The 24,491-nt window shown below is 42.4% G+C and overlaps 1 protein-coding gene across 2 annotated transcripts in view; it reads right to left on the reverse strand.

Moving 5' to 3' along the window:
* The window catches only part of LOC138949448 (low-density lipoprotein receptor-related protein 8-like), a 42,782-nt gene that overhangs the window by 7,094 nt on the left and 11,197 nt on the right, over positions 1-24,491 (reverse strand). The window contains exons 3-6 of one of the 2 annotated variants that reach the window (XM_070321279.1): positions 19,193-19,300; positions 18,011-18,109; positions 16,245-16,406; positions 12,539-15,770 (exon numbers count right to left, since the gene is read on the reverse strand). In XM_070321279.1, coding sequence (XP_070177380.1) covers positions 13,333-15,770; positions 16,245-16,406; positions 18,011-18,109; positions 19,193-19,300 — 2,807 coding nt within the window. In that variant the 3' untranslated portion in view covers positions 12,539-13,332. Of the gene's footprint in view, positions 1-12,538; positions 15,771-16,244; positions 16,407-18,010; positions 18,110-19,192; positions 19,301-24,491 lie in introns of those variants that run through there. The other variant, XM_070321280.1, reaches the window with a different exon arrangement.

Genomic DNA, 24,491 nt, shown 5'->3' on the forward strand with positions numbered 1-24,491 from the left:
ATGTTGAAATAAAATTAATCAAAATACTGGGTGAAGAAGTGTGTTTTAAGGTTTGATTTGAAGGAACAGAATGTTTGGCAGTGTCGGATAGAGTAAGGGAGAGAGTTCCACGCAACGGCAGCAGAGTGGGAGAAGGCTCTCTGGCCGTGCTGTTTGCGACTAAAAGAAGATAGACGGAATATTCTAGTGTCTACAGAGGAGCGGAGGGATCGTGAGGGTGTATAGAGTGTGAACAGGTCAGACAGGTAGGATGGGGCTGAGCCAGATATTATTTTGTAGCAGATACAGCAGCACTTGTATTGGATTCTCAGCTCTACAGGGAGCCAATGAAGTTTCTTTAGCAAGGGGGAACAGGACTGGGACCGAGGGGCTTTGCAGACAAGCCGGGCTGCAGAATTTTGAACGCGCTGCAAAGGATGGATGACAGACTGAGGACAGCCAATGAGAACAGAATTTCCGTAGTCTAATCGAGAAAGAATGTAGGAGGAAACAAGGGTCTTGGTGGCATCTTCGGTAAGGCATGGGCGGATAGAACCTATTCTCTTAAGCTCGATGTAAGCGGACTGACAGACTTTCATAACATGGTGTTTCATGGAGAGATCGCTATCAAGAAAGATGCCAAGATCACGGACGGAGTCTGAGAATTCAATAGTGCTGCTGCCCAAAGTGATAGAAGGAGGGAGAGAGAGAGAGGAGGAGAGGGAGGATTTGGTGAAACGAATGGCTTCTGTTTTGTCACAGTTAAGTCTGAGCTTGTTAGTGGACATCCAGAGTTCAACGTCAGCAATGCAAGACTGAAGGGAGGTGGTCATCTGGGCGTATTCTGAGGGAGTCGCTGAGTTCTGAAGCTGAGTGTCGTCAGCAAACATTTCGTGGGAAACGGAATGTCTGTCGATGAGGTCAGTCAGAGGAGAGGTGTACATGATGAACAGCACGGGCCCGAGCACAGAGCCCTGGGGAACGCCAAAAAGGAGGGAGGTTTCCTGGGATGGGACGTCGTTTACAGTTACAAAATTTGTTCTGTCTGAGAGATAGGATCTGAACCAATTTAGAACTGAATTTTGGATGCCGAAAGTGTGCTCAAGGCGGGACAGCAGGATTTCATGATCAATTGTATCGAAAGCGGCCGAAAGGTCTAACAGGAGGAGCAGGGAAATTTTGTTATCGTCTAAGGAAGTCAAAATGTTGTTGAGGATACTAAGGACTGCGGTCTCTGTGCTATGGTCCGTGCGGTAGGCTGACTGGTGCGGAGTGAGGAGGTTGTTGGCAGAGAGGTGGGAGGAGAGCTGGTCTAGGACTATCTTCTCTAGGATTTTAGAAAGAAAGGGAAGGTTTGATGAGATGGGCCTGTAGTTCTTAAGTACGTTGGGGTCGAGGGAGCTTTTCTTCAGAAGGGGTTTAATGACAGCTTTTTTGAAATCTGAGGGGACGGTGCCAGTGTCAATATAATAATGGTGAATTATGGTAGACAATCATATAACAATACAAGTCGCGTAAGGCGAAAATACAACGTGTTTATGGACGTTTGACCTCGTTTGACCTCGTTTCGATCGTGTTTATGGCCATATGACCTCGTTTTGGCAGTGTTTATGACCGTACTATGACCTCGTTTAGCCGTGTTCTATGCAGTTTGACCTCGTTCTGGCCGTTTTGTATGGACATTTGACTTCGTTTAGGCTGTGTTTAAGGTCGTTTGACCTCGTTTTGGCCGTGTTTATGGACGTTTGACTTCGTTTTTTGGCGTGTTTATGGACGTTTGACCTCGTTTGACCTCGTGTTAGTCGTGTTGAAGGTCCTATGACCTCGTTTTGGCCGTGTTTTAATCATTGGACGTCGTTTGTGACGTGTTTATAGACGTTTGACCTTGTTCTTGACGTGTTTATAGACGTTTGATCTCGTATTGTCCATGTTCAAGGTAGTTTGACCTCGTTTTGGTCGTGTTAAAGGTCGTGTGACCTCGTTTTGGCCGTGTGTAAGGTCGTTTGACCTCGATTGACCTCGTTTTGGCCGTATTGAAGGTCCTGTGACCTCATTATGGCCGTGTTTAAATCATTTGACCTCGTTTCTGACGTGTTTATGTACGTTTGACCTCGCATTTGACGTGTTTATGGACGTTTGACCTGGTTTGTGACGTGTTTAAGGTCGTTTGACCTCGTTTTTGATGTAGTTATGGACGTTTGACCTCGGTTGTGACGTGTTCAAGGTCGTTTGACCTCGCAGTTGACGTGTTATGGACGTTTGAACTCGTTTTGGTCGTGTTTAAAGTCGTTTGACCTCGCTTTGGCCGTATTTCTGGACGTTTGACCTCGTTTTGGCCGTATTTAAATTATTTGACCTCGGTTCTGATGGGTTTATGGACGTTTGACCTCGTTTGATTTCTTTTTGGCCGTATATAAATCATTTGACCTCGTTTTTGACGTGTTTAAGGTCGTTTGACCTCGTTTTGGCCGTATTGAAGGTCCTGTGACCTTGTTTTCGCCGTGTTTAAGGTCGTTTGACCTAGTTTTTGACGTGTCTATTAACGTTTGACCTCGTTTTGGCCGTGTTAATGGACGTTTGACCTCGTTTTTGCCGTATTTAAATCATTTGACTTCGTTTTTGACTTGTTTAAGGTCGTTTGACCTCGTTTTAGCCGTATCGAAGGTCATGTGACCTTGTTTTGGCCGTGTTTAAGGTCGACTGGCCTCGTTTTTGACGTGTTTATGAACGTTTGACCTCGTTTTGGCCGTGTTTATGGACGTTTGACCTTGTTTTGGCCGTGATCAAAATCGTTTGACCTCGTACTTGACGTGTTTATGGACGTTTGGCCTAGATTTGGCCGTGTTTAAGGTCGTTTGACCTAGTTTGTGACCTTTGTATGACCGTTTGACTTCCTTTTGGCCGTGTTTATGAACGTTTGACCTCGTGTTTGACGTGTTTATGGCCGTTTGACCTCGTTTTAGCCGTGTTTATGGACGTTTGACCTCGTTTAATCTCGTTTGACCTCGTGTGACCTTGTTTGACCTCGTTTTGGTCGTGTTGAAGGTCGTGTGATCTTGTTTTGGCCGTGTTTAAGGTCGTTTGATCTCGTTTGTGACGTGTTAATAGACGTTTTACCTCGTTTTGGCCGTGTTCAAGGTCGTTTGACCTCGTTTTAACCGTGTTTAAGATTGTTTGACCTCGTTTTTGACGTGTTTATGGACGTTTGACCTCATTTGACTTCGTGTTGGCCATGTTGAAGGTCCTGTGACCTCATTTTGGTAGTGTTTAAATCATTTGACCTCGTTTCTGACGTGTTAGACCTCGTTTTGGTCTAACCCTAAACCTAAGGCCGTGTTCAAGGTCGTTTGACCTTGTTATAATCGTGTTGAAAGTCGTGTGACCTCGTTTTGGCCGTGTTCAAGGTCGTTTGACCTCGTTTTAACCGCGTTTAAGATTGTTTGACCTCGTTTTTGACGTGTTTATGGACGTTTGACCTCGTTTGACGTCGTGTTTGCCATATTGAAGGTCCTGTAACCTCATTTTGGTAGTGTTTAAATCATTTGACCTCGTTTCTGACGTGTTTATGGGCGTTTGACCTCGTTTTGGTCTAACCCTAACCCTAAGGCCGTGTTCAAGGTCGTTTGACCTTGTTATAATCGTGTTGAAAGTCGTGAGACCTCGTTTTGGCCTGTTTCGGCGCGCTGTGCTTGGTGAGTTGCGCTTTTGTGACCCGCTGCGAAGGAAGCACAGGCCAAGGTCAGTTTATCTCCACACCTACTGTACCAGTACCAAGGACGGTGATCGATAAATTTTCTTGCACGTTCCCATCTCCAGCAAATGTAAACCAGCACTCGGATCTGCCTCAAACTTTGGCACCTATTGCCTCAACCATTGTTTGCCTAGCATGCAAAGTCACGATTTTTTTTCCTAAAACCCTCAATTAATATGAATATTTGTTTTGTTCTTTCGGAAAATGTACGTAATACAACACGGTTATTATACACATTCGCAAAAGTAAACACAGATTTAGGTCTGCCTATTGGTCATAACTTCTGATATTTCCAAAGAAAATCATTGAGAACTTGAGCAGATATATCTCTTTGGGTGGAGGACCCCCTCAAAAATGGCCGCAAAACGTGCCTTTTTGGGCCTCTGAAACGGTTGACACCTACCGCTTTTGACAAAAGGCTACATAAAGACTAGAAAAGTCAGGTGCATAAAACAAAATGTTCTGAACAGGAAATTGAATGGCCTTTCCAATGGTTGTCAGAAGTGTTTGGTTTGTGCATATTCTGAATGTTTGCAGATTTTAAAATACGGGGCTATGGTTTTTGTCATGTCGATTTTAGGGGTTGCCTTGTGTGACAGGCTGTCACGTGATGCCTATACAAAGTACCATCAATCGGACACATGATATGTACAGCTGACATAATTATCTTTTTGAGCATATAAAGTTCAACTAAAATGAATTGTGTTTTAATGCTTTTCTTAGCGTGCGAAAATTGTTGCAATAATGTTTTGGCCTAGTTTAATTTCTTACAAGACAGTGGCGAAAAAAAGTGGTAATCTGTAGCTGACAAGTGGTATCTTTGGACAATTTGCTTTAGTTCCATAGTACAATTTACACTTCTATCAATTCAAAGGAAACCAAGGCTGGTGCGCATTTAACCGAATCCTTGCTAAGATCCTATTTATGTTAAAATCAATTCCTTAGGTAATACTTCAACAAATTAGGAAGTCACGTACAATAAATGAGAGTGTGAAAGGTGAGCTTGCGGTGAGTGGATTGACACTTATTTCCAAATTAAATACCCTATAACTAGATACTCAACAAGTAAACAAATAATAAAAAAATAACAGATCTCTAAACAAAGCCCAATCATTTCCCCAGGGATTATACCGTTAATCCGCTTGCCTCTTTTGTTCTTCACCAGGGTACCTCTTCCCTGAAGTCAGAGCACGCGCTCGTCAGAACACAACTGACTCTGACGGAAGATGGTTATCTGAGGGGCTGTTGAATTGGCCTGAGCACGGCACAGGTCTTAATCACTTAATGACCCAAGAAAAATTCCAACGTTTGAAGAAGCCTCGTCGTTTCTGCTGGTATAGAAAGTAGCGCTGTAGGCAGAATTCACCACCTTGTGCACAGAACACACGAAACACGCAAGCTAGCTAAACATGGCAACGATTACACTCGAACAGAAAGCCGAATCAATTTCCTACCCAGTAGATGTTGTTTTGTTTAGCTAGCTTGCGTATTTCGTGTGTTCTGCTACTCCTACTGATGCAGGTGTTGATCGTATGAGCGGTCAAAACAGGAGATTTTGCGTCAATTTTGAGGGGTACCATGACCAAAAGCTGTGCATCTCCGCAATGACTTGGTGGATTGCTTTAAAACGTTTTGAATATCCCGCCTACATACCAGACGTACAGACCGTATGCAATGTTTCGGAAAGAGTGTTAACTTACATCAACAAAAGTCACGACTTCCCGTGTCTACAGACAAAAGTACGTACCCGAGAAACAAAACAAATGGTATATTAAATCATAAGTTGATGTAAACAAACAAAATAGAATTCATCACTGACTGTAATGTAGTATAGTGTCGTTACTGTGCACAGAAGTGTACAGTGTTGAAGTAGCCTTTGTGGCGTACAACAGACGTTACATTAGAAGCTTGCTATAAAGAAATTCAATACGCAACTCACAGGCATTTTCCACGTAAGGAAAACACACACGCGCAAGCCTTTATTGTCTGTTCTTTTTTTCTCTTTAGAATTAAGAACCTCTGTGTAGTTGTTTGTTTTGTTACGAATCGTGATTAGTAATTCTAATAATAAAAAGTGTTGACTTGTTCCTGCATGCTAGATACCTTTAACATTGTACGTGCTATTGCCTATAGCAGCGTACTCTTATCAAGTGCGTTGTTTCCAATACTAGACCGTGGTATCATACGGATAGTATAGTGAATATTCTGACACTCATAATCTTCCCAAATAAACCTAGTTTGAATGCCTTGATTTGTTGTGGTGTTACTATTTTTTAGTTGTCGGTATCGTTGTTTTCTTATTATTTTTGTTTTGATGGTTTTGGTGTGGTGCGAATGTGTTAGTGGTGATTTGGCTGGCCATAGAGATTCCATCTCATTACTGACTCATGACGCTGAGTTATAGTCTCTGTTTGAACTTTGTGGTAGGAAATAAAGTCACAAGAAAACTTTTCCTGCAGGAATTCGTCTTTGACTTGAAGGCGACATTTGAACGACACACACACACACACACACACACATACACACACACACACACACCCACACACACACACACACACACACACACACACACGCGCGCGCGCGCGCGCAACCAACACTACAAGTGCAAAATATCATTCCATGCGTATATATATATTACAACAACAAATCCTAACGATAGCCACGATAGTTATACTGTACAACTAAGACATGTTACAACAATAAGTAACAGCATAGAAAGCAATACATACAAGATGCGTGCATTTAAAATACAAAAGGAAAACAATCAGTTGTCAAAAAAGACAAAACAATTAAGAATTATATACTCTTAGATAGTAAAACGAATTCTGCCATTTTAAATCAGTGACTGTTTAAAACAAAAGGATGGGAGTTCAAAAATAGCCTAAAATGTGTAACAATAATGATCCACATACATCTCAACTTTATCATGGAAACAAATATTTAAAGGATTCATTCAACAGTACCACGTATATAAACAGTCCTTTGTCAAACTATGCAGCACTCTTTTAAATGCCATTTAGCTAACGAAAAGTGCAGAGGGGACAACCAATTTCTCACCAACTTGTTCACACTTTCAATTGTTCTTTCTTTCTTTTCTTTCTTTATTTGGTGTTTAACGTCGTTTTCAACCATTCAAGGTTATATCGCGACAGGGAAAGGGGGGAGATGGGATTCAATTGTTATCAGAAAATCATTTAACACCAATGCTGACAAGACGACAATCTTATATATATATATATATATATATATATATATATATATATATGTATAGGTTACAACACGAGTGGTTTTTTATATGGCTTGTATTTCAGTCAAGACCCAGCGGATGAATATCATCGGGAGACACGAGCCTTTGGCGAGTGGCTCTCGATTGATATTCCCGCTGGGTCTTGACTGAAATACAAGCCATATAAAAAACCACGAGTGTTGTAATCTGTATATCCCATTCTACCATCAAACACAAAGTGTAGACTACTAGCGGCACTTTTGCGATCTGTGGAGTGTGAAACAGTGTTTTCAGCGAGACATGGCCTTTTTGCAACCTTAAACTAAGTGACCGTCGCTGAAAAAATAAAACGAATGAGTGCATCTATAAGTACGCGGTAACACTACTTTCAGACCGTTTAAAAGCGTTAAGTAAAGGTTCATAAGTTGCAAGAAAGTAATGAAGTCGTATAGAAATCCATTTAGTTGAAGCGCACAATTCTTTTGCGTTTCAGGTCGGCGGAACGGGGAAACCGGTTTGGCCCCCATTTGGCTTACTCGACTCGATTCAGAATCGATTCCACGTTGTTTTTTTCGAACGCATTATTATACAATTAGTCTTATTGACAGAGAAGCAAATTTTAGGGAACACATATGTAGATTTAACCATTTGCTCCCTATTTAAAATGTATCTACATGATAAACTGTTTTGCGAGTGTGTTTGCATGAACCTAAACTGGTATTGATGCGATGAAAACAGGACCCAAGTCTGTCACCGCCGCTTGATTGCATTTTGAAAGAATATGACTGGATTACGGAAAAATACACACATGTTAAGTTCTTAGATACCTTCATCGCCAATGTGGACTTACTGCAGAGCCAGGCAAAAGAGTAGACTTGCTCGCAAAACACGTGAAACAGCTGATGATAGCGAAGCCCAACCGTGCCAGGTAAGGACGGTCTGACAGATTCTCAAAAGTCGTCTGCTAACGAAGCAAGGGGAGGGTACTCGTGTTTTTGTTTTGGTTCGCTAGCATCTGGTTATCTTGTAAGTTGAATGTTCGTTTTTTCCCACCTGCATTGCTTTCATAATGAAAGAAACGTTTGCTTATTGCATCTCATACATCAGATCAGTTCTGAGATTCATTTTTGCGTGCAACTGATATGGTTTTCTGAGCCGTGCAATACGATTTTGGAACTTCATACAAATGTGTCACATTGTTCGGCGCGAGGTCAAAGGTCGGGAGCAAAGTAGTTCTTCGCCCAAATCGGAATCTGCACTATCATATATTTTTTTGAGTCCATGATGTATTTATTGAGCTATAAAAATACAACATATATACCCATACTGAAGTAACAGAGACAAAGAAGGGAGGTCATGGGATATATATATATATATATATATATATATATATATATATATATATATATATATATATATATATATATATATATATATATATATATATATATATATATATATATATATATATATATTGTTTTTAAAGATAACGCAAAGTGTTTCATAAATGATTATGCTTTTGAGACAGTCACAAAACTATAATAGGCTTTGTACACGTCTTTTCACTGGCTTTGATGTCAATTATTCCATGTTTATAAACGCCTGGATTTTACAATTTTCGTTTGCTAGGGAGCACTTGTTGTCGTCAGTATACAATTCATCCTCATCATTTGGGAGCTTCCACAGTAAATGTTTTTATCAAGAATACTTGCTGTCACCTGCAGGTTATTTGTCATGGGCAAGCAAATTGTCATTGTTTTTGCTTGTGACTGTACGACTATCAACACTATTCCCATCTCCGACATTGCTACAACTGCTACTCCTGCTGTCCATCAGTGTTTATCCTGTATACATGCTACAACTGCTACTCCTGCTGTCCATCAGTGTTTATCCTGTATACATGCTACAACTGCTACTCCTGCTGTCCATCAGTGTTTATCCTGTATACATGCTACAACTGCTACTCCTGCTGTCCATCAGTGTTTATCCTGTATACATGCTACAACTGCTACTCCTGCTGTCCATCAGTGTTTATCCTGTATACATGCTACAATTAAACTGCTACTCCTGCTGTCCATCAGTGTTTATTCTGTATACATGCTACAACTGCTACTGCTGCTGTCCATCAGTGTTTATCCTGTATACATGCTACAACTGCTACTCCTGCTGTCCATCAGTGTTTATCCTGTATACATGCTACAACTGCTACTCCTGCTGTCCATCAGTGTTTATCCTGTATACATGCTACAACTGCTACTCCTGCTGTCCATCAGTGTTTATTCTGTATACATGCCACAACTGCTACTCCTGCTGTCCATCAGTGTTTATCCTGTATACATGCTACAACTGCTACTCCTGCTGTCCATCAGTGTTTATCCTGTATACATGCTACAACTGCTACTCCTGCTGTCCATCAGTGTTTATTCTGTATACATGCTACAACTGCTACTCCTGCTGTCCATCAGTGTTCATCCTGTATACATGCTACAACTGCTACTCCTGCTGTCCATCAGTGTTTATCCTGTATACATGCTACAACTGCTACTCCTGCTGTCCATCAGTGTTTATCCTGTATACATGCTACAACTGCTACTCCTGCTGTCCATCAGTGTTTATCCTGTATACATGCTACAACTGCTACTCCTGCTGTCCATCAGTGTTTATCCTGTATACATGCTACAACTGCTACTCCTGCTGTCCATCAGAGTTTATCCTGTATACATGCGTGCGAAAGACCACCTATGCGATAAATAAACCGTCTCTTCATGCAAATTAGGTCGGATCAAACTACAGTCTGGTAGCGACTTAAGGGTTCACTTCTCGTGATAATTCTATTCTCGAACACGTCTGTGTTTGTTGTTTTCACTGGAAGAATGTTGAGAACTTATACGTGGCTCGCTTTCTCTCGCATTTCAATATTAAAACACAGCAAGCCAGGTAGTATGCTCAATATCTCTTATGCTACTACCAACACTAGCACTACTGCTTTTACTACAACGCCGCTATTACTAATAAGTGTGCTGCTACTCTCACCAACACTGCCATTACAACTACTCTCAGGTGTCTCGAACGCCCCCCCCCCAACACACAATATTTTTTTTTTACATTATAAAGATCTATATTTTAAACAAGGTAAAAAGACATGAGCGTTTTAGAGCCTTCTACATTTTTAATGGGATAGACTGAAACGAGACTAGTATACATGTAACCACTTGGCATTGTAAGGAATAGTTTTCTGGACGGTTTTGGCCCATTTTGAAAACAAGAAGACAGTTGTACACTGCGTAGGGAAATACTCAGGCTGTTCAACTTATCTGGACATGTGTTAAAACAACGGTGTGGCGTTTAGTGCTTGGAATTTTAGTAGCCTTTTTATCATAGTTTAGTCTATCCTGACGGTAATTGATCACAGAAGTCTTCATGTGGGTACATCCAGTTGTATACATAAAATCAGCAATCATAATCTATCGCCTTAGCAGAACAATAAAAATAGTACAGGCTCTGTGTACCTCTGCATGCACCCTGTCTTATGCATACACTCTGCAAACAATCCATTAACTTAGGGGGAGTCCCATATTGGTTGGGACGAGAAAGAATTTACCCGATGCTACCCAGCATGTCGTAAGAGGCGACTAACGGTTCTGTTTCTCCTTTTACCCTTGTTAAGTGTTTCTTGTATAGAATATAGTCAATGTTTGTAAAGATTTTAGTCAAGCAGTATGTAAGAAATGTTAAGTCCTTTGTACTGGAAACTTGCATTCTCCCAGTAAGGTCATATATTGTGCTGCGTTGCGGGCCCCTGGAGCAATTTTTTGATTGGTGCTTTTGTGAACAAGAAACAATTAACAAGTGGCTCTATCCCATCTCCCCCCTTTCCCCTATCCCATCTCCCCCCTTTCCCCGTCGCGATATAACCTTGAATGGTTGAAAACGACGTTAAACACCAAATAAAGAAAGAAAGAATGGTCTCAGTGGGACAATACGATTTCAGGGTTTTTACATCAATTTAATGCACCGTGACTCAAGCATAAAGTCAGCAAACACTACTAATAAACTATGCCCTTAGAGGAAGAATAAAAAACCCAGGTTCTGTGTACCTTTGTATGCACCCTGTTTCATGTATAAAACCTGCAAACACATCATACACGATGACATCATTGGGATAATACAATATGAGGGTTATAACATGTATGCACCCTGGTTCAAGTATAAAGTCAGCGAACATTTTGGAACGGTAAAATACAAGTCCTTTGCATTCATGTATTCTGCTTCATCCATTAAATAGCAAACTTCATAAACTATGACCTCAGTGGGACGAGGATGTTTCTTCTTCTTGATATTTCTGCATCCTGCTTAATGCACAGAAGAAGCAAATCATCCTTAAGGCCAAAAAAAAGAGGTCTGTTTACGGTAACATAGGCCAAAAAAATAGGGTCAGTAGGTCGGGATTTTTTTATTTTTTTTCCCAAAAAACATATTTTTACGTTATTTTGCAGATTTTTTTTTTTCTAAATGCCAAAAAAAAGTCTAGGGTCGCGCGAAAAAAATAGGGTCGGTCGGGTTACCGTAAACAGACTATTTTTTTGTGTGGCCTCAACCAATCTTTGCGAAAAAACAATACCATATATATTGTATTATGCTCTCTTTTGTCCATGAATCCTTAGTTAAACTTGAAACTTGCAAACATCTTTAAATTAAGAGCTTAACAGAACGTAAAGTATGCGGTTGTTTACATATACAAAAAAATACAGGGTATAATCAACACATACACAACAACACTGGCATTGCAATCAAATTAAAACTCTGTTCTTGTGATATTGTCGAAATGTAAATGTCAGTTCATTTCATTACCACGCATTACATATGCTGGAACTATATATTATTATATACATACAACCGTGCATTCAAAAACGGAGTTTTGTATCGCACTGTTTGGTGGTCGAAGCACAATTTTGAGTTGCAAAGTTCACAAAACAGGCTGTCCACATGATCAAACATGATGGGTTTGCTGAAATGTAACAAGACTTGACAAGTTCTGCTTTATTCAGCAAATCATGGTCGGAGATGTTTGAATAATAAGCCATTCGAAAACTTTGGCATGAACACTTTCGCTCAGCAGAATATGGTCTCAAAACAGTCTTTTCAACTAAATGTCAAAGTCAAGTTGGCACTGTTCATTCCATCATGATCTGCTAAACTGCTGCTACTAGCATGAGCTGCTTAGCATCTGAAAAGCTGTCCTTGTACAATACTGGCATTACAGTGTTGTCTTGACTGACACAAAAAACACTGGCATTTCCATGTTTCCCTCGAAGGTCAAACCTAAAATTCTGCTATACGCATGAGCTGAGTAGCATCTGAAAAGCTGTTCTTGAAAAGAAAACTTGCAGTCCAGTGTTTTCTTGAAGGACAAACCTAACACTGACATTTCAGTATTTCCTTTGAAGGTCCAAATTAAACTGCTGCTACAAGCACGAGCTGCTTAACATCTAAAAAGCTTTCCTTGAAATGCTGGCAGTCCATGCAGTGTTCTTTTGGATGGCAAACCTAACACTGGAATTTATGAGAAAAAAAATATAAAAAAATGGAATTTCAGTGTTTCTCTTGAAGGTCCAACCTAACACCCCCATTCCACACAACCGTTCTAGGTCCCGTTCCCATACCGACCCAGGAACGGTGCGGGCACGGGAGGGATCAGGAGGGAACCGCAATGGAACGTACATGATCGTTAACGGAACTTCTTTGAACGGTAGGGTCGGTAGGGACGGTTGAGTTTTGGCTGCATGTTCAACATTTTAGCCGTTCCCCTCCCGATCAGAATGAACGGTAATGGAACCTTAACCCATCAGTAACGGAACGCTTGGGTCGTTACAGGAACTTAAAACAACAGTAACGCAACGGTAGCGCTCTCACACACTGAGTTGTCATACCCACATTCCACACAACCGTTCTAGGTCCCGTTCCCGTACCGACCAAGGACGGCTGCCACTATGGTCAGACGCTGCCCAAAGATGCCAAAAACGGCCGTTTGCGCAGCGTTCCATTGTTGTGGCAGCCGTCCTTGGTCGGTATGGGAACAGGACCTAGAACGGTTGCGTGGAATGGGGGTGTAAGCTGCTGCTACATGCTTGAGCTGATTAACATATGAAAAGCTGTCCTTGAACAATACTGGCTTTCCAGTGTTCGTTCAAAGCTCAAACATAAACTGCTGCTAAACAAGCGTGAACTGATAAGCATCTGAAAAGCTGTCATTAAAAAAAACAACACTTGCAGTCCAGTGTTCTCTTTAATGCCAAATCTAACACTGGTATGTTAGTGGTCCTCTTGAATGTCAAACCTAACACTGGCATTTCAGTGTATCTCTCGAAGGTCACACCTAAACTGCTGCTTCAAGCATGAGCGGGGTAGCTTGATGGGCATATCGTCTTTGGCGAGCCCTCGTCGATCGAGAGTGGTAGTTCTGCAATAGATTGGCCAGAGCACCGTGCCCCTCAGACACGGCCAAATCCACAGGAGACCATCCTCGCTCGTTCTTCACGTGCACGTCCGCCTGGTGCTCCAACAGCAGCAACACCAACTCCGTGTGATTTGCCTTACACGCGCAGTGCAATGGCGAGTGGCCCCAGCCGTCCCTGCTGTTGACTTCAGCGCCATGATTGAGCAGGAGACGTGCAACTTTTGTTCTCAGATGGATGCAAGCTTCGTGAAGCGCCGTGCCCACTAATCCTCGCGTGTTCACATCGCCTCCGTGCTTGATGAGAAAGTCGACGATGTCGTCGTGACCCTTCCAGCTGGCTAGGTGGAGGGGGGTTCGGCACAACGCTTTGATGTTTACGTCCGCTCCACGCCCCACGAGAAGTTTGACAATGTTCAGATGTCCCCCGTGACAGGCAGAGTGTAGCGGTGTTGCCTTAAACCCGTTCTTGGCATGGGTGTCAGCGCCTATGTCCAGTAGAAGGGAGACAATTTGAGTTTGTCCTGATCTGCTTGCAACGTGTAGAGGCGTGTCTTTGTTCTCTGCATCCTTGTCTTGCTTACTGCAGCCCTCGCACAGCAGCCTCTTGACAGTCTCCACTTCACCGTCAAGACATGCTCTGTGCAGGGCGCCTGGCGCGGGTTTGTTGTCGACTTTCATGAAGAAGAGTCTCTTTTGGCAGCGCATCTCGGCCACATCACAAGGGGTAAGCCTCCCCTTGTTTCGCACTTTAAGCAACGCCCCACTCTTCAAGACGAGATTGACAGCCTCTTGAACGCCAGACTCGACCGCAATGTGAAGCAGGGTGTTGCCGTGTTGGTCTTTTTCATTCCGCTTTCTGTCGGACAGCAGTCTCAGAACCAGGTACCACTGTTTGCTGGGTACTTCCATGCTGACTACCTCTTCTGATACAGACATAGACAGCAGTGAGGATGGAACGGGTAGGGATGAGTTGTGAAGGTAACAGTAGGATCCTGGAGTAAAGCTGGCGACAGTTTCATCTGTCGCGTCCCCATCCCTTGTCACAGTCATGTTAGGTCGAGGCAGAGACAGCTTCAGGGTGTTCTTTGATGACGGGTTGAACTTGAGCGAGACTAGCTCTTCAATGAAGGCCTTGGATTTGCTGTTGGTGATGTCAGATGCTTCGCTAAAAACAACGAGGGCCAAAGCTGTAGAAAGGACACTCTCAGTAAAGCATTTCGCGCTTTTGGCGTATTCCTCGGCAATTTTCAAACACCACAAGGTGAAGTCCATGGAGTTCCAGACTGACCAGTAGAGCAGCGGTAAACCGTGACGACTGTCCTTTGCTGTAGCTAGCTGCTTTAAGTAGCCCCTGTTCGCCTTGCAAAAGCTGTGAAACTCTGTCAGAAAGTCTTTGTTCCCCAACGAAGGATGCTGGCAGAGCTCCTGTACCTGTCCTGCCATGGCAAGTTCGTGCATTCTTTGCATCAGAAGAGATTTCCCTTTGCCTGCTAGATAAATCATGTTGGAGGGGGATTGAAGGGCTGTGTCACCAACACGCACGTGCTGCACGAGGAAGGCAGCGTCGCACACTTTCAGCAGCACTGGAGGGTCGGACAGTCGGCAAAGAACCAGCCCTGCGGCGTCGTACACATGGCGTCCACTAAATCCCGGACCGGTCTCTTCTAGAATTGAACCTGCGAGGAAAGAAGAAACGCGCTGCAGGTCGCAGCAGGAGATGTTGCTGAACCCCAAGCGTTCCAGCTCTTTCCTAACCGCTGCTGGTTCTTGAGGGAAAATGTCGGTTCCGAGCATTGTCAGTGCGAGGAGCGCCGCCATGATTTGACCGTCCACAGGATCGTGCACCATGCGTTGCAGCAGGGGGATGAATGTGACTGCATTCCGCGGCGAACCGTACTGAAGGTTGACCACCATTGACTGGTCAAGCAAAGGATTCCTCGATACAGACTCAAATTTTGCCACTGCTTTCAAGATATGCGGGTATGCAGTGAAGACCAGTAAACACCTGCGAGAGTCTTGGCTATTTATGGTGTTGAAAAGTAGATCCTTGCATCCTTGCAACTTTTCATTGTTCAAGCTTACCTCCCCTAATCCCCCGTCCATCAGGACGATGCTCCGCCCCCTTTCACGGAGGACTTCACGTGCCTGACAGCAGAAGGTTCCAATGCATCGTGGCATGTAATCCTCTCCCTGGAAATGGTACAGTAGCGCTTTGCCGAGAGACGTTTTTTCTGAGCCCGGTGTTCCGCACAGCATAACTCGTCCCGTTCTTTGCAGAATGCCCACAGCCCTCAGAAAGGCCTCGGTGTCTTTGTGTGTCAGCCATGCTTCTTCAAAATCTCGACTTATCACTTCAGCTGCAAGGAACAGAAAAGTGTCATTAGCATCCACTTAGGGTAAGATGAGTATGTAATGGTGTAGAGACAAAATTATGCTAAAACTTATCCTGCTCCTTCTCCTCCTTCCACTTCAACCGCTATTGTTACAACAACAACAACAACAACAACCACCACCAACACCACCACAACAACAACAACAACTGTGGTGTTAGGTTGTTGTGAGTGGTTGTGTGAGTGATAAGGAAACATTCTTTCGGACACAGAGTCAGTCAGGCCAGCATTTGGAGGAGCAGATGGTGTACTCAAGATTGAAGCTAGACGGTTAGTACAGGAAGTCCAATTACCAGAATCACTAACATCGGATTACACTTCAACAACCACAACAGCAACAACATTTCATTGTGTAGTTTTGTATTGTATTGCACTGTCTATTGTTTTTGTGTGTTTGATTTTTCCAGTGTAGATATATTCTTCTACCAGCTCATGACATACCGTCAGTTTGCAGATCGCAGTAAGAAGCCCGTGTTGAGTCACAGCAGCTGGTATTGCTGCCGTAGTAATGCTGGTTGAAAACATTGTTTTCTATGTGAGTCACATTCACATTTTCGCCAACGTTCACTGTGGTAGCTTTGCCAATCGTCAGCGACGCGGGTCCTGAATAAAAAAGAAAAAAAGTCTTAGCAAAATAGTGACATAATGAAGCAAACTACAATGATTCATTAATGAGTTTAATATTTAAGTAAATCAATTGATTATACTAGCTGAGTGATTGGATCAACGGAACTTTTTGTCTAATCTGTGCTGCTGGCGTCACAGAAAATAACACCAATAACTTAAAACAACCAATTAACATATATATAAGCACACACATTTTGAACTGTGCGGCACCTTTTACATAATTCTTAACTTCCACTCCACAGCCAAACAACGACATAAGTCTAGAAGTCCGAGTCCGAGAAAGTAACGTGTGTGCCGTGGATGATAAGAACACAACCCGTTGGAAAACTTTGAGATAAAAAAAAGAGAAACAAAGGAAAAGGAACTATCAAATACGTTTACCACTTTCTTTATTCACTACTATAATTTACATCATAGAAAATGTGTGATTTAAGAAAAAAAACTTAACAGTACAAAGGCTATCATAAACATCACTAGAAAAAGATGAAATACAAGAAGAGAAAAAGGAAGAACAGAAATGACACGAAATAACAGTCAAATAAAGGTAACATGGAATTAAGCAGTGGACCCCCCCACCCCCCCCCCCCCATCCCCCGTAAGATACCTTTCATTTAAGACTCCTTGCCTTTAAGACCCTGCTTTTTTTCTTCAGATTTCCTGTTCATAACCTGTGTAAATGTACCCTTATTTTAGTTGGCCGCTGTCAGCGTGAGTTCGTCCCCACGTTCGGCGAGAGATTTATTTCTCAGAGTCAACTTTGTGTGCAGACTCTCCTCGGTGTCCGAACACCCCCGTGTGTACACGCAAGCGCAAGACCAAGTGCGCACGAAAAAGACCCTGTAATCCATGTCAGAGCTCGGTGGGTGAAAGAAACACGAAAATACCCAGCATGCTTCCTTCGATATGGCTGCCTAAATGGCGGGGTAAAAAACGGTCATACACGTAAAATTCCACTCGTGCAAAAAACACGAGTGTACGTGGGAGTTTCAGCCCACGAACGCAGAAGAAGAAGAAGAAGAAGAAGAAGAAGAAGAAGAAGAAGAAGAAGAAGAAGAAGAAGAAGAACCCCTATTTTAAGACTCCCTCCTATTTTACACCTGATTTTCTCAGATTTTTCAAGAAAAGGGTGAAACAACTGAAAGGATCACGTAATTGTCGAAATATACACACCTTCTTCTTCTTCTGGGTTTGTGGGCTGAAACTCCCACGTACACTCGTGGTTTTGCACGAGTGGAATTTCAAGTTACGTGTATGACCGTTTTTACCCCGCCATTTAGGCAGCCATACGCCGTTTTCGGAGGAAGCATGCTGGGTATTTTCGTGTTTTTATAACCCACCGAACTCTGACATGGATTACAGGATCTTTTTCCGTGCGCACTTGGTCTTGTGCTTGCGTGTCTGCACATAAGTTGACCTGGGAGATCGGAAAAATCTCCACACTTAACCCACCAGGCGGCCGCGGCCGGGATTCGAACCCTCGACCTTCTGATTAAGAGACCGACGTCTTACCACCCCGCCACAGCGCCCGTCCAAAAATATACACACCAAAGATACAATTACCAAACAGACAACTCCCTTACCTTTCGTTGGTGTTTGTTGGTCCAGAGATGTACACGCACCATGGACATCAATGCTAACGTCGTCAACTTTCCCGTGCTTGACATTTTCGTCGTTAGTGGCTGAAAAATTTTTCAAAGGACTGATATTTTCACCAAGATTAACAAAATCTATATTTAGAAGAGATTTAATCAACAACTACAAAAATAACATGAGCCAGGTAAACTATAATAAAACACAACAGAAACTGAAACAGAAACAACAAACATTCCACTACCGAGGTAAGGCCCAAAAAAATAGGTCTGTTTACGGTAACCCGACCGACCCTAGTTTTTAGGCCCGACCCTAATCTTTTTTTTGGATCGTCTGAAAAAACAAAAAAGGCATCCAAAATAGAGCTGTTTGCGCTCAAACAGCAGACGACAGAAGGGAGGTAAGCTCAAAGTACTGTTTATAGTTATGTTGGGCAAAAACAGGGATTGATGAGAAGAAATGAACTGTGAAACATCATAGAGAGGGGGGAAAAAAAAATGGAAAAAAAAGAGAAAAAAAGCCGACCTACCGACCCTATTTTTTCACCCTATGTTACCGTAAACAGACCTTTTTTTGGGCCTAATCAGTTAAGCAAGCAAGCAACTACGCAACCAACCAACCAACAACCAAACTAACAAACACAAGCACGACCAAAATAAGCAAACACAACTTGTACACGCAGGACTGAACTTACTCGATGACAAAAAAAAGTAATCTAAAAACGAATAGCACTTAACAACACTAACAACACCAACAACATAAACAAATATAAACCCACATAGCAGATCAAAGAAAAACACACGAACAAACGGCATAATTTTACAGGGTGACACAGCAAGAAAAAACAACAACATAGCTTCCCACAATCGAAAAAAGAAAAAATCAGAAAGATACAAAAAGCACATTTACAAATAAGGCATTAATGCAAATGGTTCTGTGAAAATACAGAGACAGAGACAAACACACACACACACACACACACACACACACACACACACGCTCACACACACACACACGCACATACACAAAACACACACACATACACAACACATACACAACACATACACAACACACACACATACACAACACGCACACACACTGTACACACACACACACACACACACACACACACACACACACGCGCGCGCGCGCACACACACAGTTACTATTACCTCTTTCCGCCACATTTAAAGTCTGAGGGTCAGACTCTTGAAGTAAACATTTGACTTGTGTATTTTCGTCATTCAGACACTCTGCTTCATCTCTTCCGTCAAAGACAGCTGAAACAAAATTCTTATTTGTGAAATGAATGTGCATTGGACTTCAGATGTTAAAGGTGCTGAAACCGAATAACATTTTTGTAAGAAGAGTTGTCTAGAATGAAACGATTTACTGAAGTTATTTTCTGAGAATGACACAGTTATCAGTTGTTAAACTCATTCTTAAAATCCCATTCTGCAAAGAGAGCAAGCAAGCTGGCTTTTTTGTTTAACTAGCAGTTAAGCCCGGCTTCGCCCGGGAGTAAGCGGAGCCCTGTAGCAAAGACGCTCGCTATCCCATTATCATTAGCTTTACCTCCTTTGTTTGGATACAAAAAAAGAGTTATCTCCCTTACCTTCTAGAAATTTCCGGAACTGTCCAGTTAATTTTTCATTCTTCATTTCTTCCCCTCATAGGAGCAATAGCAAGTCTCTAATATCACTGGCATGATGTGCTTGCTACAGGTGAACAGTTATCTCCCTTACCTCTAGAAATTTCCGGAACTGTCCAGTTAATTTTTCATTCTTCATTTCTTCCCCTCATAGGGGCAATAGCAAGTCTCTAATATCACTGGCATGATGTGCTTGCTACAGGTGAACAGTAGGCACTGAACTGGTCTTGCACCATATAGGCTGTATTCAATAAATGGGAGGTCCATAATCTGAGAAAGGAAACAATGAATCAAGAAACTAAAACCCAGGTGCACATCTGCGGCACCTAGGGAGTGTACGTGTACACTATCTTGTTCCTGCCTCTTGCCATCTCAGAGGTATGGCGACCACAGACAAAAAAGAGTTATCTCCCTTACCCTCTAGAAATTTCCGGAACTGTCCAGTTAATTTTTCATTCTTCATTTCTTCCCCTCATAGGAGCAATAGCAAGTCTCTAATATCACTGGCATGATGTGCTTGCTACAGGTGAACAGTTATCTCCCTTACCTTCTAGAAATTTCTGGAACTGTCCAGTTAATTTTTCATTCTTCATTTCTTCCCCTCATAGGAGCAATAGCGAGTCTCTAATATCACTGGCATGATGTGCTTGCTACAGGTGAACAGTAGGCACTGAACTGGTCTTGCACCATATAGGCTGTATTCAATAAATGGGAGGTCCATAATCTGAGAAAGGAAACAATGAATCAAGAAACTAAAACCCAGGTGCACATCTGCGGCACCTAGGGAGTGTACGTGCACACTATCTTGTTCCTGCCTCTTGCCATCTCAGAGGTATGGCGACCACAGACAAAAAAGAGTTATCTCCCTTACCTTCTAGAAATTTCCGGAACTGTCCAGTTAATTTTTCATTCTTCATTTCTTCCCCTCATAGGAGCAACAGCGAGTCTCTAATATCACTGGCATGATGTGCTTGCTACAGGTGAACAGTAGGCACTGAACTGGTCTTGCACCATATAGGCTGTATTCAATAAATGGGAGGTCCATAATCTAAGAAAGGAAACAGTGAATCAAGAAACTAAAACCCAGGTGCACATCTGCGGCACCTAGGGAGTGTACGTGCACACTATCTTGTTCCTGCCTCTTGCCATCTCAGAGGTATGGCGACCACAGACAGACACACAGACACACAGACACACAGACAGACACTCTCTTTTATTATATGTATAGATAGATAGATAATAGCTGGCAGTTAAGCCCGGCTTCGCCCGGGAGTTGCCGGATGCCGCTTTTGACTACACACTCCCGACGATGCGGGTTTGTCTGAACCCATACATTTGAAAGAGGGTTTTTACCGTTTATTCCTCTAACGACGATGCGGGTTTGTCTGAAGCAGAACCCATACATTTGAAAGAGGGTTTTTACCGTTTATTTCTCTAACGACGGGGTGGGTTCAGGGAAACCCACAGCGCTACTTCAGTGGGTGCATCGAGTTTCTCCCTTCACCGACCTTTTGCAGGGGAGGGAGAGGGGGAGGGAGAGGGGGAGGGAGAGACTGAGAGAGACTGAGAGACTAAGAAAGAGAGAGAGAGAGAGAGACTAAGAAAGAGAGAGAGACTAAGAAAGGGAGAGAGACAGAGACTAAGAAAGAGAGAGAGACTAAGAAAGAGAGAGAGAGAGAGACTAAGAAAGAGAGAGAGAGAGTCTAAGAAAGAGAGTGAGAGACTAAGAAAGAGAGAGAGAGAGAGAGAGACTAAGAAAGAGAGAGAGGGAGACTAAGAAAGAGAGAGAGAGAGACTAAGAAAGAGAGAGAGACTAAGAAAGAGAGAGAGAGAGACTAAGAAAGAGAGAGAGATTAAGAAAGAGAGAGAGAGACTAAGAAAGAGAGAGAGAGAGAGACTAAGAAAGAGAGAGAGATATTAAGAAAGAGAGAGAGAGAGAGACTAAGAAAGATAGAGAGAGACAAATAAAGAGAGAGAGAGACAAATAAAGAGAGAGAGACTAAGAAAGAGAGAGGGAGACTAATAAAGAGAGAGAGAGACTAAGAAAGAGAGAGAGAGACTAAGAAAGAGAGAGAGAGACTAAGAAAGAGAGAGAGAGACTAAGAAAGAGAGAGAGAGACTAAGAAAGAGAGAGAGAGACTAAGAAAGAGAGAGAGAGAGACTAAGAAAGAGAGAGAGAGAGACTAAGAGAGAGAGAGAGAGAGACTAAGAAAGAGAGAGAGGGAGACTAAGAAAGAGAGAGAGACTAAGAAAGAGAGAGAGAGACAAAGAAAGAGAGAGAGAGACTAAGAAAGAGAGAGAGAGAGAATAAGAAAGAGAGAGAGAGAGACTAAGAAAGAGAGAGAGACTAAGAAAGAGAGAGAGAGAGAGACTAAGAAAGAGAGAGAGAGAGAGACTAAGAAAGAGAGAGAGAGACTAAAAAAGAGAGAGAGACTAAGAAAGAGAGAGAGAGATACTAAGAGAGAGAAAGAGAGACTAAGAAAGAGAGAGAGACTAAGAGAGAAAGAGAGACTAAGAAAGAGAGAGAGACTAAGAGAGAGAGAGAGAGAGACTAAGAAAGAGAGAGACTAAGAAAGAGAGAGAGAGAGACTAAAAAAGAGAGAGAGAGACTAAGAAAGAGAGAGAGAGAGACTAAGAGAGAGAAAGAGAGACTAAGAAAGAGAGAGAGACTAAGAGAGAGAGAGAGAGACTAAGAAAGAGAGAGAGAGACTAAGAGAGAGAGAGAGAGAGACTAAGAAAGAGAGAGAGAGACTAAGAAAGAGAGAGAGAGAGACTAAGAAAGAGAGAGAGAGAGACTAAGAAAGAGAGAGAGAGAGACTAAGAAAGAGAGAGAGACTAAGAAAGAGAGAGAGACTAAGAAAGAGAGAGAGAGACTAAGAAAGAGAGAGAGAGACTAACAAAGAGAGAGAGAGAGACTAAGAAAGAGAGAGAGAGAGACTAAGAAAGAGAGAGAGAGACTAAGAAAGAGCTAGAGAGAGAGAGAGAGACTAAGAAAGAGAGAGAGAGACTAAGAAAGAGAGAGAGACTAAGAAAGAGAGAGAGAGACTAAATAAAAGAGAGAGACTAAGAAAGAGAGAGAGAGAGACTAAGAAAGAGAGAGAGAAAGAGAGACTAAGAAAGAGAGAGAGACTAAGAGAGAGAGAGAGAGACTAAGAAAGAGAGAGAGAGAGACTAAAAAAGAGAGAGAGAGACTAAGAAAGAGAGAGAGAGACTAAGAAAGAGAGAAATAGACTAAGAAAGAGAGAGAGAGACTAAGAAAGAGAGAGAGCGAGAGACTAAGAAAGAGAGAGAGAGACTAAGAGAGAGAGAGACTAAGAAAGAGAGAGAGAGAGAGACTAAGAAAGAGAGAGAGAGAGAGAGACTAAGAAAGAGAGACAGAGAGAGAGACTAAGAGAGAGAGACAGAGAGAGAGACTAAGAGAGAGAGAGAGAGAGAGACAGAGAGAGAGACAGACAGAGAGAGACAGACAGTCAGATAGACAGATAGACGGATAGACAGACAGACAGACAGACAGAGCAACTGACAACAGACATACAGACAGAGATATACGGACAGACAAACAGAGAGACAGACAGTCTCTTGGAGACAAACAGGCAGACAGACACTGTTCCGCCGCTTTGGTAATTATGGGTGTAGCAGAACCCGCGCCGTCGGCAGAGGGATAGTTACAATCACTACTACTCTTTAAAAGTATGGGTATGTGTGAACCCGCGCCATCGGTAGTGTTTATGTAAATTATCATAATCAATTAATTCTGATGTTTTGTCATGTACACACTAAAAATTTGCAGACAGAGAGCAAATTAGGTGTGTGAGAGATATTTAAAATTTCAAAACGATACCTTTAATGGTTCCAGAGTTACAATGATTTTAGTGTGTCTCTGGGTACAGGTGAACCCAGGAAGCACGGCAAAGGTTAAAGAAGCTCGCTATCCCATTATCATTAGCTTTACCTCCTTTGTTTGGATACAAAAAAAAGAGTTATCCCCCTTACCTTCTAGAAATTTCTGGAACTGTCCAGTTAATTTTTCTTTCTTCATTTCTTCCCCTCATAGGTGCAATAGCGAGTCTCTAATATCACTGGCATGATGTACTATCTTGTTCCTGCCTCTTGCCATCTCAGAGGTATGGCGACCACAGACAAAAAAGAGTTATCTCCCTTACCTTCTAGAAATTTCCGGAACTGTCCAGTTAATTTTTCATTCTTCATTTCTTCCCCTCATAGGAGCAATTATAGCGAGTCTCTAATATCACTGGCATGATGTGCTTGCTACAGGTGAACAGTAGGCACTGAACTGGTCTTGCACCATATAGGCTGTATTCAATAAATGGGAGGTCCATAATCTGAGAAAGGAAACAATGAATCAAGAAACTAAAACCCAGGTGCACATCTGCGGCACCTAGGGAGTGTACGTGCACACTATCTTGTTCCTGCCTCTTGCCATCTCAGAGGTATGGCGACCACAGACAAAAAAGAGTTATCTCCCTTACCTTCTAGAAATTTCCGGAACTGTCCAGTTAATTTTTCATTCTTCATTTCTTTCCCTCATAGGAGCAATAGCAAGTCTCTAATATCACTGGCATGATGTGCTTGCTACGCACAAAAAAGAGTTATCTCCCTTACCTTCTAGAAATTTCCGGATCTGTCCAGTTAATTTTTCATTCTTCATTTCTTCCCCTCATAGGAGCAATAGCAAGTCTCTAATATCACTGGCATGATGTGCTTGCTACAGGTGAACAGTAGGCACTGAACTGGTCTTGCACCATATAGGCTGTATTCAATAAATGGGAGGTCCATAATCTGAGAAAGGAAACAATGAA

Source organism: Littorina saxatilis, linkage group LG15, assembly GCF_037325665.1.
Source record: "Littorina saxatilis isolate snail1 linkage group LG15, US_GU_Lsax_2.0, whole genome shotgun sequence".
Classification (NCBI taxonomy): Eukaryota; Metazoa; Mollusca; class Gastropoda; order Littorinimorpha; family Littorinidae; genus Littorina; species Littorina saxatilis.